Raw genomic sequence first — 16,377 nt, 5'->3', positions numbered from 1 at the left:
AAAAAAACTGAGAATCCTTAAGAATGAAACTAGGGGCCAGGCACAGTGGCTCACCCCTGTAATCCCAGCACTTTGGAAGGCCAAAGATGGTGGGTCACTTGAGGTCAGCAGTTCGAGACCAGCCTGGCCAACATGGTGAAATCCTGTCTCTACTCAAAATACAAAAATTAGCTAGGCGAGGTGGCAGGCGCCTGTAATCCCAGCTACTCGGGGGGCTGAGGCGGGAGAATCACTTGAACTGGGAAGACGAGGGTTGCAGTAAGCGAAGATCACGCCACTGCAGCCTGGGTGACGGAGCAAGACTCTATCTCAAAAAAAAAAAAAAAAAAAAAAAAAAGAATGAAACTAAAGAATATTGGCCACAATTAAGACACAACAAACAACATTGTACTACATGTACTACATGTACTACAAACAAGTATTTTAATGGCTCAAAGATTTTTTTTCAACTTCCAAAACAATCTAAATGTTGCAAAAGCTTCTAATGCTGACAGACTAAGCATGTTTTTTTCTTGTGAATCAGTAAAACACAGACAAAGAGGAGTTGTTGGTAATGGGGTTCAAGCCAAAGAACATTCTAATGGAAAACAGACTACTATTGAGGAAAAATCAGACTACAGTTTAATTTCATAATACAACATATTTACATACCAGCACAGAATATCCCTGGGACTTCACTCCTGATTATTATGGTCCGTACTTTCTTATCAGATTTCAAAGCATCCACAGCTTTTGATAGCTAAACAGAAATAGGAAGCATAGGAGGAAAAAGAGAAAAAAAAAACAAAACATTTTTACATTGATGACAATAATATATCTTAATATTAGAAGCAAACAGTTTAATCTTTACACTCACCATTTTTATAAGATTTTTACTGAGTGAATTTTTGCCATAAGCTCTGTTTATTCCAAGCACCACAATTCCTAGTTAAAGGGGAAAAAAAGTACAAGCACTTGAGTGAGCAAGGCATTCAGAGAACAGACTCTACATCACACATCTAGCTAACTTCGAACTTAACAAATCAAAGAAATTCATGACATCACGTTCCCTTCAATCGATCTCTTCTTAAGCACCAAGGTAATTTGCAACATTTTGGTAAATTTTACATCACTAACTCAAACTAGAGGGAAGACTACACTTATTAGTGAAAATTTTAAGTTAAAGGATACTATTTAAAATGTGGTTTCATCATCTTCAAGTAGATACCGAAGTAACCGCTAATAAACCTTGTCACATGCAGGTATTATAGCATCTGCTTTTTCTAGGACCAGTTGTTAATATCTCAATTTTTTTTGTTGTTCATACTACACAGTTTTCAGTAATTCTATCCCAAGTTTCTCTCCTGATTTCTGTCTGATATACTTAACCTGAGGGCACTTCCATTTAGATGTCCAAGAAGTACTTCCAACTCAACCTATACAAAACAAAGTTCATTATCTCTCCCACACACCCAGCTGTCACTCCTAACTGCCCCACTTTTTAATCAAAGACCATCATCTAAACCCAGCCTCCCATTCCTTCCAGTTACCAATTTTCTAAAAACAGTACTATGCATAGAATGCACCCCCTACTTAAAATCCTTTCATTATTTATTTCAAAATATCCAACTTCAAAGATCCTAATTTGATATTCAAAGTTCTACACAACCTCTACTAACCTTCTTGTTCCTGGAGTAGACAAATTTTCACCGTGTATCAGAAATACCTTCCACTGAGTCAGGGTGGGTATGGTTCTTATTTGCAACTGAGTTAAACTGAAGACAACAAAATGCACACATGCCTTCACTGTGCAAGAAACTGTGCAGACCCATTCTTTAAAGTATAAAGATGAACTTCTGCTCACAAGAGTAAATTTGCAAGAATTCCAAATGCTCTCAGTACAGAGAAAAGCATAAAGGACTGCTATCTGACAGGATCTGTATTAAACAGCTGAATGACTTTGGGTAGGTCCCAATACTACTGACAACAGCTACCACCAGTAGGCCTCAGGCACTGCTCCAGGTGCTTTAAGCGAATTAACTCATGTAATCCCCACCACAACCCAAGAGGTGGGCACTACTTTTATCAATAGTTAACGGATAAAGAAATGGAGACTTGGAGAGGTGAAGTAACTTCCTTCAGCTATTAAGTGGTAATCTAACTCTATACTTGAATAAAACTGTGTTACGCTGTTCAAGCTTCAGTTTCCTCAGGAAGAAAATCAAGCAGCTAAGACTAGATGTGTCCATTCATTCAAACATACTGAGTACGTACTATAGTGATCAGCAGCCATGGAACTAGAGTCTAGGAGGGAAATACAACATTAATAATCATAGAAATCATTAATAATCATAAATATCATTAATAATCCATTCAAACTGCTTTACAAGCTGTAAGTGGTGCTACAGTAACTTGTAACCAGAATTGATAATGGTCTGGGGCAAAAGGAGATGGTTAGGGAAAGCTTACCCCAGACAGTGAAGGTTAGAAGGATAAGTAGGAGTTAAGGTGAGAGTGAAGGAGAGGGGCTGACTGCCAGGCAGAGGAAACAGGAAAAGCATAAACTAGTCATGGTCCCACTGAATGTCCTGTAACCTACAAGGGGGAGAAGAGAGTGACCAATGAAAGTAAAGAGGTCAGCACAAGCCAGAAATATCCTTACAGACCTTCTAAAAAGTCTAGCCTTCATCCTAATAACCATTGAAGGAGTTTACATAGGTATAAACATATACACATGCACATATAAAACTTGGGGGGGGGGAATAGTTTCTATACTTGGAGATCATACCAGAAGTAGATAGGGGTGGGAGCTTCAAGACACAATTCGAGTCCAATCAACAGATAACAAGTTTGGCTGAGATTGGTGGTGGTAGAAATAAAGGAAAGTGAAAGGATTCAAGAACTATTCAAAAATTTTAAATGAGTTAATGATGCCTAGACTGAGGACTGATTTAACTGGAAGAAAGTGTTAAGGAGTATTTACCAGGTTTCTGGCTTCACCAATTGGATGAAAGATGACATTTAATGAGACAAAATCATAAAACTACCAAGGTGAGAGTGGAGGGGAGTAAAGCTCATGAGTTTCTGTTTTGAATTAAAGTGAATCCGAAGTGCCTTTCAGACATCCAAGTTGATACAACGTCCAAGGGCTAAGAATGCAGGCTCTAAGGTGTGATTGCTGGGGATGAAATCCCAGTCTGCCGCTTACTAGCTATTCGGCAAGTTACTTAACCTCTGTGATCCTCAGTTTCTTACTCTATTAAGAATTCGGCAAGTTACTTAACCTCTCTGATCCTCAGTTTCTTACTCTATTAAGATACTAACAGTTCCACACTCCATGGGACTGTATTAGAATCGAATGAAATGATACATGTAAAATTTACAACATGAAGACCCAATTAACCTCCCTTCTAGCATGAACACCTCTCATGCAGTAAGTATTAAAAGTTTCACCATAATTTCTGCTAGATATGATAATGCTGACATTATTACTGAAGGGTAAAGTGCCATCAAAATGTTTCTAACACAGTTAATTCCAGCAATTTTGGTCCCATATCTGAGACTTGATGTTTTGAGTACTTCCACTTCAAAAAGCTAGAAATTAGCTCTGCAGTCTGAAATGAATTATCTAATACGTAACAACCGTACCATCAAATGTATCTGCAGGCTTTTGGTATTCTAAAATGGAATAAAACCTTAGCTTTATTCAGCAAAGTCTAAAAGTTTTTGTTTTATAACTGTCTCACTTTAATTCACAATTCAATCACTTCTCAAGAACTCAATTATCATGCATCCTCCTCACATAACCTAGAAAGTTTACCAAACTCAGAAAAGCTTAGGCATTCACATGCCAACCTTAATTTTCCTGACTTTTCACAAAACATACAAAAATCTTCAGTGAATCTGTAACAAGGTCACATCACAGCATGAATCCTGCTCTATAAAGCTCACACAACTGAAAGATGAATGTAACAACTTTGCTGAGACTTTAAAAACAAAACAAAATACGTTCTGCTTATACAAAATGAAAAAATACACTCAAAGTGAAAGTCCTCCTTCCCTAGAACAAGCTCATTCCCTTCCCCAGAAGAAGCCACAGTTATCGCAGTTACATGTAATGTAACCTTCCAGAAAATGTTCAACGTATCTACATACAGAAATAGAGTTGTATATTACCATTTGGCTTGTTGTTGCTATTTTACATAAATGGATCGATCATATGTTCTGTTGGAGCTATTCTACATAAATAGGTTCATACATTTTTTCTTTTTTTTTAAGAGACAAGGTCGTGTTGTGTCACCCAGACTGGAGTGCAGTGGCTCCATCATAGCTCACTGCAGCCTCAAAGTCCTGGGCTCAAGCACTCCTCCCGTCTCAGCCTCCTGAGTAGCTGGGACAACTAGATATCCACAAGCAAAGGAATGAAGTTAGGCCTCTTACTACATACTATATATAAAAATTAACTCAAAATTGGATCATAGTCACAGATGAACATAACAGTGAAAACCGTAAAACTCATAGAAAACGTAAGTGTAAATCTTTGTAAACTTGAGTTAGGCAATAGTTTCTTAGATATAATCTAAGGCATAGCTACAAAAAGAACAAATAGAGAAACTGAACTACATCAAAATTAAAAATACTAGTTCTTCAAAATATATCATCAAGAAAGTGAAAAGACAACCCAGAGAATGGGAGAAAATATTTGCAAACCATCCATCTGACAAGAGGCTTGTATCCAGTCTCAACAATAAAAAGACAACTCTCATGCCTCAACAATAAAAAGATAATCCAATTTAAAAAGTGGCAAAGGGGCCAGGCACAGTGGCTCACACCTGTAATCCCAGCACTTTGGGAGGCCAAGGCAGGCAGATCACGAGGTCAAGAGATCAAGACCATCCTGGCCAACATGGTGAAACCCTTGGCCAGGCGTGGTGGCGGGCGCCTGTAGTCCCAGCTACTCGGGAGGCTGAGGCAGGCGAATACCTTGAACCCGGGAGGTGGAGTTTGCAGTGAGCCGAGATTGCACCACTGCACTCCAGCCTGGGAGACAGAGCTAGACTGTCTCAAAAAAAAAAAAGTGGCAAAGGATGTGAGTAGACATTTCTCCAAATGTATGCACATGGCCAATATGCATATGAAAAAATGTTCCAACAGGGAGTTGAACCTGATCTGAAGCTCTCCTACAACAGAACCCCATCATGGTAGTCCTTTTGAATAGTCTTCCTCAACATCTTTAAAAAAAAAAAAAAAAAAGATGTTCAACATCACTAGCCATGAGGGAAAACCAAATCAAACCACAAAAAGTTACCATTTCCCACCCAATAGGGTAGCTAATAAAAGAACAATAACAACTGTTGCCAAGATGTGGAGAAACTGGAGCTCTCATGCCTTGCTAGTGAGCATATAAAATGCAGACGCTTTAGAAAACAGTTTAGCAGTTCCACAAAATGTTAATCATTGAATTACCATAGGACGCAGCAATCCCACTCCTATGTGAAAATATAAAGATGACCACAAAAGCCTATATTAATATATGAATGTTCTAAGCAGCGTGGTTCATATTATCCAAAAAATGGAAACAATCCAAATGTACATCAGTAATGAACAGACAAAATGCGGTATATCCATACAATGAATATTACTTGGCCATTAAAAGCATAGAGGTACTGGTACAAGCTACAATAAGGATGAGCCCTGAAAATACGATATGTGAAAGAAGCCACAAAAACATGACTTATTATACTATTCTTTTGATACAAAAAGTAGATAAATGAGGGTTTTTTAAGGCTGGAGGGATAAGGTGGGGAGTAGGGAGTCACTGCTAAAGACTACAGGGTTTATTTTTGAGTTGATAAATGTTATAAAATTGGCTTGTATTGACAAAGCATAACTGTGAATATACTAAAAACAACTGTACATTTTGAATTTTATGGTATATGATTTAAGTCTCAATATAGATGAGATTAAATCTTAAAGATTTAAAAATACACTGTATCTCAATACATATATTTATTGAGATATAATTTACATACCATAAAATATATAAAAATATATTTTTTTAAACATGAAAAAAACATGAAAGGAATCAACTTGTTAAATCAGAAAAGGCAGTAGATACCGAAAGACCTGCTACCTCTGCCACAGTCCACCTGACAAGCTTGGACAAGGATGCTGTCGGTAAAGAAGCACATGGAAAGGTTTCAAACACGGGAAGACCTGATGATAATCTAGATGTGAAAGAGGAGGAAGAAGCGGGTATCAAGGAGGATCTGCACTATGCAATTGCTTGTTTGCTGTATTTCTGCCAGAAGTTGTTCTGACATGGTTCACAAAGATGATCTTGAAAAGGGTCATAATTATGCCAAATCGCAGGAAGGTTGGTAGGGGAAGGAGAGGAGTCATTCCAGAAAGTGTGTGCAAAAGCTACACACAGAAAAGAACAGGAAAAGGCAGAGCTCAGGTCCAGTGGCAGGGAGATAGACTATGAGATGCCTGACGGTTAAGAAGGCCCTGCAGGCAACGGGGAGCCTTTGGAGGTGTTTAACTGAGCAGATACGTGGTTTTTGGCCTTGAAAAAAGGTAACTCCAGCACCCCTGGGAAGAAAAAGTGGGAAGGAGAATGCTTGGAGACCAGGTGACCTACGAAGAAGGCTGTGCAAGAGAGACCTCTGTAAGCCATGACCAGGACCCCTGCTCTAAAACTGAGTAGGATGGACAACAATGCAAGAAATAACCACTAAAGAAATTTGGTGGCTGGGCACAGTGGCTCACGCCTGTAATCCTAACTCTTTGGGAGGCCGAGACGTGTGGACCACCTGAGGTCGGGAGTTGGAGACCAACCAGGCCAACATAGCAAAACCCCGTCTCTACTAAAAATACAAAAAAATTAGCCAGACGTGGTGGCGGGCACCTGTAATCCCAGCTACTCGGGAGGCTGAGGCAGAAGAATCGCTTGAACCTGAGAGGCGGATGTTGCAATGAGCTGAGATCGCACCATTGCACTCCAGCCTGGGTGACAAGAGTGAAACTCCATCTCAAAAGAAAAAAAAAAGAAAAGAAAAGGAAATTTGGTTATAGAGCTATGCCTCCTACAACAAATTACAAATATGGAGCCCAGATAACAGATGAGACCTGGTGTATTCTGCACTACTTACCCCCACCCACCTAAAGTACTGCATGCTGTTCGAGGCTCCTGTGACTAGGAGAGTTATCCTATTCCTTAGAGGCTGCTGAGAGCACCAAATTTTGGACCCACCTCTAAGAGAAATAAAGGCACCCAGGAAACTCCTTCACCTGTAGTACCCTTGACCTCATGTTTTTCTTTGCACTGCTTATTGCTGGTTCAACAGTAAAGCAAAGCAAAGCCTAGGTAATGTTAGCCAAGCCTGAGTCGTCATTCTTGCCAATTCTCAAAGGAGGCGGGGTCAACTTTAAGAAACCATGATGTATGTCCTATCTCATCAGGAAATCAAGGCTAAAGAAATCATGATACCCAAAAAAATTTTCGTTATCTTTTATTATCTGATATTCTCTCTTCTGTCCATTCAGATCCTAACTTAAAGTCTGTCCAGACATTCTGCACAAATATTCCTTTAATTGCATTCAAGTCATAACGACCAAAAAAATAGAATATGGTGCATATTAGTAGCTGTACTTGCAATCCCTTTATATCTAACATATTGTTGGTACACTTAACGGAAGTGAAGTCCCGGCATGACTAAGCTTACCCAAAAGATGATGGCATTCAGGCTCTAATCACTCCAGTGCTAGTCTATGCTTCCAGCTGAATTTCTTACTATTCTGCTTATGCCACACTACTGCCACACTTGCCTTATGTTACGTCCCAAATACACCACACATGTTCACATCTCCATGCCTTTGACCATGTTCTTGTCTCTGTCTGGAATAATAAGTAAGGAATAAAGTCATTCATCACACTCCTGAAGCACTGCTACGTGCTAGTGGCAATCTACATTAACAATCTCATCTCATCTTCATAACAAACCTATAAAGTTGGTATTGTTTTTCCTGTTTTACACGTGAGATAAGTCTGCCCAAGAACCCTCACAAATGGCAAAATCCACTGCCTATTAAAGAATGCCTTGGAACCCCTTTCAAATGGCGAAAACCTGCAGGTATTACAGCCCTTTCCTCTTACCATGCCTTGAAAGTTCACACAGCCTACTAATAACCAGGATCTGCTTCACTACACTAAAAGCAATCATGACTTACACGCTTTTCACTTCTGCTTAACAGATTATAGGTGCTCAACAAATGCATGTCAAAATTAAAAGACTGGTCCTCTGGCTTAACCCGGGTAAACTGCTATTCCACCCTTCACGACCCTTTTAGCTTTTCCCTGCACTGCCAGTGAAAGGAACTGAGCTGTAACAGTATTCCCTAGGATTGTCAGCCTCCTTCAAAGCCTTCAACGCTCTGTATTGTATTGCTAATGATGTCTCCTCCCGTAGAAGGTAGCTCAAGGGCAAGATCCATACCATCCACATTCTTATCGCCAGAGCTGAGGAAAATAAAAAGTGCTCAAAATTGTTTAAATGAAGTGGAACAGTCCCTCAAGACTAACTTTCTAAGAGAAAATAAACAAGAGGAAAAATTGTTCCAGCTGAGCAGCTTCAAATTTAAGATTCTCCGTAATAATAAAAGGCAGTTTCACCGCAGCTTTTACAACTCCACCACTAATAGCTGAGTTTACAGAAAGCCATTACACAGCAACAATAAAGCCTGGTAGCAAGGATTAAATACCCAGGGTATATATTGACCTTGGCTTGTTTGCAGCGGAGGGCGTAAGCTGCACTTCTGTTTGCCGCGCTGAATGCGGTCACTTTACAGGTAAGCTGCTCGGGGGTACACGTTTAGGTTATTAAAAGCAAGAAATAGGTGCACAAGGAAACGGCCACGCTGGGTGAGTAGGGAGGTGAGAAAGGGGAGGGACCCAGGTTCGGGGCGCCTGCCTGACCTCAACCCCGCGTCCTGCCGGCGGATGCTGCACCTTATGCCCGTCCTGAGAGCGAGCGGCCGCCCGCTGCCCCGCGCCTGCCCAGCGTTCGCACCTCACCTCGGTTCTCCTCCTCCAGGTGCCGCACCCGCAGCTCGTCCTCCGTCTTCACCTCAGAGCTGTAGCCCCTTTTCGGGGCGGGACCCCCGGCCGCAGGTACCCAGCCCTGGGCCCAGATCGCCGGGCCCACTCGCCGGCCTGCCAACGAGCCGGGCAGCCTCAACCCCGGGCAGAGCCACGCACTGCAAGCGGCCACCAGGCGGGCGCCGCCAGCATGCAGGGATCCCAAGGCCCCAGGTGCAGCCGCCACCGCGGCCGCCATGTTGTCTGTTTACGGCGTGGACCTGCGACGGCCGCTCCGCCCCCGCCCGGCGCCGACCTGCCGCGCGCACGCGCACGGCGTCCGGACCCGCCGCCTCGCTCCGGCTTGGCCCCGCCCTCCGGAGCCGTGTTCCCGCCCCTCACCGCCCCGCCGAAGCCCGGTGACCCGAGGCCTTGCCCCATTCTCCAAGAGAGATTGGATGGTTTGTCCAATACAAAAGGAAAGAAAGTAGTTTTCCAAGGCTATGGAATAATTCAGGGAAGACTTTTCTATAAGAACTACCCGGAGGGAATTATCTCCCCGTACTCCCTGGACCATGCCCTGCGGTCCTGTGTTAAGTAAGCTGCAAAAGTGAACAAAAAAGTTTTGTCTCCTCAAGTTGGCTGAAAGTGTGGCAGCCCATCGTTGGTCACTGCCTTACTTATGGATCTCAGGTTGTTGGTTTAGCGTCCCTGATAAGCATAAATGATGTTTACTACGTGGCGTTCAGGAAAAGGATGAGAACAGCAAACAGGCAAAGGAGTTCTTTCTCCAGCCCACCCACTCGTACCAATGTCCCATGGCCCTTCCTGGATGGAAAGAGTCTTACAGGGGTTCAAACAAGCCATACGCTGAGATGGGATTTAGAGTATGTAGCTCTTCCAGAAACTCGGGATATCAATTTAGTGTGTAGGTACTCATCAAAGCACGTTGCAGTATAATTAATGCTACCTAGCTTTTATCAGATCTCTAATGGGAAAGCTTGCATTTAAGAATACTGGGCAGGGGGCGGTGGCTCACTACTGTAATCCAAGCACTTTGGGAGGCTGAGGCAGGTGGATCACCTGAGGTCAGGAGTTTGAGACCAGCCGGGCCAACGTGGTGAAACCCTGTCTCTACTAAAAATACAAAATTAGCCAGGTGTGGTGGCACATGCCTGTAATCCCAGCTACTCGGGAGGCTGAGACAGGAGAATTGCTTGAACCCGGGAGGCGGAGGTTGCAGTGAGCTGAGACTGCACCATTGCACTCCAGTCCAGGCAACAAGAGTGAAACTCTGTCTCAAAAAAAAAAAGAATACTGTTTGAAAAGTGTGCTGCTATGAGCATACGTCTAGTGCCACAGAAATTTCTTGTATTTTTTAGTCCTAAGCAAAACATCCTTCATTATGTCCTCAACTTTTATCCAATGTAGAAACAAAAAGTAGACTGAATTCCATTACTGCATCTGCTGTAGAATGATGTTGAAGGCACTTTTATTTTTATTTTTATTTTTTATTTTTTGAGACAGGTTCTGGCTCTGTCGGCCAGGCTGGAGTGCAGTGGTGTGATCGCCTCTCGCTGCAACCTCTGCATCTCAGGCTCAAATGATCCTCCCACCTCAGCCTCCTGAGTAGCTGGGATCACAGGCACACACCACCACACCTGGCTAATTTTTGTATTTTTAATAGAGATGGGTGTTTCTATGTTGGCCAGGCTGGTCTTGAACACCTGACATCAAGTGATCCACCCAACTTGACCTCCCAGAATGCTGGGATTACAGGTGTGAGCCACCATGCACAGCCCACTTTTTATTCTATCTTTTGTAAAGTTCCATGCAGGAAAATTTTCCTGAAGTTTACTACAAGGAAAACTTTGCTTCCTTTGTATCTTTCCTCTTTTCTGATAATGATGTATATGTTGACTGCTGGGTGTTGTGATTTTTGTTGTTATGGTTTCTTTCTAATTTGGTCTTGTCACCAGAGGGAGGGTAAATCTGGAGGTGACAGGGAGTTCAGCCAGTGGAAGGGGGTCAAGGAAGGGGCACTTGTGGAGCTAAAGCCTCTGTTGGGGTCCAACGTGTTACCCAAGCAGTTTCCCATGGAAGTTCTAATTGGTGAGTTTAGAACAAGCAGGCACAAGTTCCATGGAGTCACCCTGTCACTGTGAGGTGGTCACTGGAGCCCATCTACACAGTCCATGTGGGTTATGGAGGTCAACAGGTGAGCCAAGCAGGCTGCATTTACCTGTCCCATAGGGAGATGGTCACCAGGAAGCAGTTGCATTAAGCAGATATCTGGATGGATCACATTGAAGAACTGGGAGGAAGCAGAGAACTGGAAACTGTATCAGAGGTGATTGAGCCCTGCTTCTCATATGAGAAAGTTAAACATATTCAAAATGGATACCAAGGCAAAATAAAATTATGAGAATTACTGTACTAGAGATGGCAGCGGCTGCTCCAGACGGCCTACTGCTGCAGCAGAGAGGCATGGCCAGGGCTGCACACTCTCTGGCGGGAGCCAGGGACAAGCGGGAGACCCACCCCTTCTGAGCTGGGGTGGGAACTCCCTGGTTGCCTCTGCAGCACAGCTGCAGACTGGGGCCTCCTGCTCCACAGAGCAGGCAGAAGCACCGCCCAAGGTGTGGCTGCAGATCTGAGCCTCCCTGTGCTCTTGAGGGGCCAGGAGCAGGCAGGAGCCCTGCCCTCCCCGAGGGCAGCTGCAGCCACCCAAACCACGGCTGCAGCCCTAGGCATCCCTGCACTCTTGGGGGCCCAGGAAGGCCCTGCATGCCCTCACAGGCTCAGAAGTGCCTGCTCCTGCTGCCTGGCTTCTCCCTGCTTTTGGCACCTGCTCCATTCTTGGAGCAAAGTTGAGGCTGAACCCAGGCACCATGAATGGCAGTGGGAGGCAGACAGACTCCTGGGCAGAAGGGGGTGGGTCCCCAGTGAGGCCCCAGCTTCTGGCCAAGGAGGGCCTGAAGGCTGGGGGTTGGGCTGCCAGCCCCGTGAACCAGAGTGGGAACTTGTGGTGCCTTTTCCGAGCCTGCCCATGGCTGCCCACGGACCAATCAGCGGCAGGCACTTGCTCCCCTCTGAGGCCCATAAAATCCCCAACTCAGCCAGAGCTGAGCAGATGATGGGACAACCAGCTGCAGAGAGGAGCTACCCTCTCAGCTGAGAGCTTCAGAGACTTGCAGAGATGTCAGAACTACCAGCTTCAGAGAGGAGTGACCCTCTCCAGGGCCTCCTCTCTGCTAGGAGCTGGGCAGATGTTAGGACAACCAGCCACAGAGAGGAGCTACCCTCTCCAGGGCCTCCTCTCTCCTAGGAGCTGGGCAGACTTCAGGACACCCTGCCTACAGAGAGGAGCTACCCACTGCGGGTCTCCTCTGAGCTGTTTTAATGCTCAATAAAGCTTCTCTTTGTCTTGTTCACCCTCCACTTGTCTGCATACCTCATTCTTCCTGGACCCAGGACAAGAACTCTGGCAAAGGTGCCACCAGCCACAGAGGTTTCTGGCCAGGAAATCGACACCTCAAAGGTTCCGTAACACTAGGAAACTCACAATTGTATTTACAGATCAACCATTGCAATTATTGCAATTATATAATTACTGTTTATTAATATTGGTCTCCAGTTGTTTTGATATCTTTATGTCGGTTCATCAATAGATGGTAAATTTAGAGAAAGCAGTTATACAGAGCTCCTGACAGTGCTATTTAAAATAATATAACTTCAGATAATACTGATAATTGACTAGGACAGCTGCAGAAAGATAATCATAGATTGTTTGGGTTATAGAAGAAAACAAAGGACCACCCATTGTTTCTAAAGGCATAGAGCCTGATGGAAAAAATGCAACATAGAGGACTATCCCCTTCCCTAACATTTGGGACTCTCGTCCTTATTTGCAATAGTCATGCACGTATCTCAGGTCTGTGACCAAAGTTGATTCTTAAAAATTAATGCAACTAGTAAACATCACCATGACTATCACAACCTGTCAAGCATGACAACTAACAGCAAATTGCCAAATATCAGGAATTTAACAAATTCCAAACCAAATAGACATGGCTTTGGATCCCTGCTCTATAATTGCTCCACTTTGAGACATCAGTGAGTTATTTAAATACTTCATGCTTCCTCTTCTTCATCTGCAGTATAGCTAATATATCTATTTCACTTTATGAATTCTTTTTTTTTCTTTTTTCAGACAGAGTCTCACTCTGTCACCCAGGCTGGAGGGCAGTGGCGTGGTCTCACCTTCTGGGTTCAAGTGATTCTCCTGCCTCAGCCTCCCGAGTAGCTGGGACTATGGGCAAGCACCATCATGCCCAGCTAATTTTGTTTTTTCTTTTTGTAGAAACAAGGTTTTGTCACGTTGGCCAGGCTTGTCTCGAACTCCTGACATCAGGTGATCCATCTGCCTCAGCCTCCCAAAGTGCTGAGATTATAGTCATGAGCCACCATGCCCCACTGAATTATCTTCAATTCCTTCACCTATAAAATGAGAATAATTATGCCCATTTATTGGGTTGATAAGTATGTAAAACACTTGGCACGAAGAAAGAAATAGAGCAGCGTGGAAATATTAGCTACCATTTACCAACTTCCTTCTTAGTCTATTTAAGAAGGCATTTCGCTGTCTTATTTAATGTTCAGGAAACTTTCAAGTTGGTATTACTACCCCCATTTTTATAGATGAGGAAACTGAGATTAAGTTACTTACCAAAGACTGCATCTGGGAAGCCATGGAGCTAGAATTCAAATACTGATACATCTGACTCCAAAGCTCATGTTCTTTTTCTTTTTTAAAAATCTTTTAATTTTTTTTTTTTTTTTTACTAGAAACAAGGGTGTCACTATGTTACCCAAGCTGGTTTTGAACTTAGGCTCAAGCCGTCCTTCTGCCTCAGCCTCCCAAAGCACTGGATTATATGTGTGAGCCAGTGGGCCCAGCCAAAGCCCATATTCTTAATCACTAGTTAGAACAGCCTTTCAATAAATGTTAAGGTACTCAATAAAATGTCATGACCTCTGGAATTTCTACTTTTCAATGAAAGATTGTCAAGTATGAAACAGGAATAATGAGTATCAGTTTGGGAAAAGGCGGGTAGGGCTTGTTGTTTGAAATGAGAAGAGTATAGCCAGGTGTGGTGGTGTGCACTGGGAGGTTGAAGCAGGAGGATTGCTTGAGCCCAGGAGTTCAAGGCCAGTCTGGGCAACACAGCAAGACTCTGCCACTGAAAACAATAATAATTAAAAAAAAAAAAGGAAGAAATGGCAAGAGTGAAAGAGTGGAAAAGCTGGAGTATTCAGAGTACTACACCCACTAATCTCCTGACCTGCTTCTACTTCTTCTACATCCAGCAGAACTGTGAGGCAAACAAACCTCCTTTCTTTAGAAACTACCCAGCCTCAGGTATTCTTTTATAGCAATGCAAAATGGACTAAGGCAAGGACCAAATATCTTTTTCTTAGTATATCACGATATCATAAACCCCATGGTGGCCTTTCACTCCAGAAGGTCTTTTCCCATCTAGTCTGAGTACTTACCTCCAAAAGGAGGGATTGGATGTCAAATCCGGAAAATCCAATCTCTAGAGCCTTGAAGGGATCCAGTAAGCCTCACCCAAGGACACTACCCCCAGAGAAAAGGTATGTTTGAAGACACCCTCTCTCACTCTGCCCTGCAGAGACTCCTTGACCAGACACTGCAATCCACCCCCACCAAGGTATTGTAGGTCTCATTTTAGGTAGCAACCATGTGTGCCTATGAGCTCCATGACCTCTGGAGAAGAGTAGACATTATACAGACAAGTAAAGAGAGGCATAAATTACTGAAAGTTACATAGCTAATAAATAACAAAGCTGGAACTGGAACTCAAACCCTCCACTCCAAAACCCTGAGTTCTTAATCATGACTTTCTTTTGTTTGCTTTTCCTAATTGATTGTAAGGGCTTCATCTTCTCCACCACTACTCTGACCCCAATCAGTAGGGAGTTTTATCAAGCTCTTCTATTATCATTTCATTTGGAAATTTCACCCACTGCGTTGGATCCTGCATGGTCATGATTTCCCAGATACTGCTTCTTCCCCCTGACAATTCCATAGTTGGTGATTGTGTATACGTGCATACATGCAAATATGCAAACACATGCGCCATGCCCTGAAAATACAAACCTTCATCATCTCAGGATGAGAGGGATGGGGAGACTAGGGGATGAGATCAAAAAGGTACATGGCATCTTTTGGGGATGATAAGGATGTCCTAAGTTGATTGTATGATGGTTGCACAAACTCTGAGAATATACTAAAAACCATTTAATTGTATATGTTAAATCGGGGGATTGCTTGGCATGTGAATAATACTTCAATAAAGCTGCTGCAAAAGTCAGGAGACGGGATTTGGGATCCTTGAAGAGATGACTGATTGAGTGTCTGAGACAGAGAAAAACTAGGTGAGATCAGAATATCTCCTTGTGCCAGAAAACACTGAAGTGCTCCACAATTGACAGAAATGTGAAAGACCACAGCTCGGAAGGGTTTCTACTGGCCTTGCCTGGGACAATTAGAATGTTGAAGAGAACCATGCTAGTAATTGATAGAAACATTTAGCATTTTTTAAAGATATCAGTGAACAATTAAGTAAATGGATGGCAGATGGTAGAAGCCAGTTTCTCCCTGTTGGTATGGGAGACTACAGATAAGCAAGGGAAGGAGGCCAGGATGATTTGTTTGATAAGGGTTTAGCACTGGGAACATCAGTATGAACTCATGTTTAGCTTAATATAGATATAGATGGATACACATAGAAACATCTATAGATAAGTACATATGCACACATGAGTATACACACATCTCCTGCTCTGTCAGCTAAGATGAACTAGAAGCAATAACACACCATCGACAATGAGCGCACCTAGTGTCAGATCTTGGTTTCTAATACCATCCTCCAGTAAAAAAGAATTCCCCATTGATCCTTGGAGAAATGGGTGATTCTAGGACTGGGGCAGGAAATATACAAGATGAGCCTGAAGGATGTTGTGGTGCCAGAAAATAAGAAAGTGTTCAAAATAACCCCAAAATGATGGGCAGATGTCAAAGAGATGCAGGAACCAACTGAGAGAGTTCACAGTGGCCACAGCTGGAACAAGATGAACAATAGAATAAAGTGGCATAGCATGATATCCAAAAGCATAAAATAAATATCCATGTATACATACTGATACAGATAAATGATTGAATAGTTAAATGAGAAGAGACCAAACTCCCAAGCAGAAGAATTTCCAATAATTCATGTAGATACTCTGCCCTA

At 43.0% G+C, this 16,377-nt stretch overlaps 1 protein-coding gene across 10 annotated transcripts in view; it reads right to left on the bottom strand.

Annotated features, from left to right (window-relative positions):
• Nucleotides 1–9,393, bottom strand: part of AUH (AU RNA binding methylglutaconyl-CoA hydratase) — a 150,873-nt gene extending 141,480 nt beyond the window's left edge. For 6 of the 10 annotated variants that reach the window (XR_682307.5, XM_520124.8, XM_054658251.2 and 3 more), the window contains exons 1-3: nucleotides 9,056–9,393; nucleotides 857–924; nucleotides 652–739 (exon numbers count right to left, since the gene is read on the bottom strand). Coding sequence is in view for 9 of the 10 variants with exons in the window: in XM_520124.8 (XP_520124.1) it covers nucleotides 652–739; nucleotides 857–924; nucleotides 9,056–9,317 (418 nt within the window). In the remaining variant the exon portion in view is untranslated. Of the gene's footprint in view, nucleotides 1–651; nucleotides 740–856; nucleotides 925–7,809; nucleotides 7,829–9,055 lie in introns of those variants that run through there. The other 4 variants (XM_001143146.7, XM_063787677.1, XM_063787678.1 and 1 more) reach the window with 4 other exon arrangements.
• Between the last annotated feature and the right edge of the window lie 6,984 nt (nucleotides 9,394–16,377).

Source organism: Pan troglodytes, chromosome 11, assembly GCF_028858775.2.
Source record: "Pan troglodytes isolate AG18354 chromosome 11, NHGRI_mPanTro3-v2.0_pri, whole genome shotgun sequence".
In the NCBI taxonomy this organism is placed as follows: Eukaryota; Metazoa; Chordata; class Mammalia; order Primates; family Hominidae; genus Pan; species Pan troglodytes.
The sequence above is the reverse complement of the archived record's forward strand: the minus strand, read 5'-3'. Positions and strand labels throughout refer to the sequence as shown.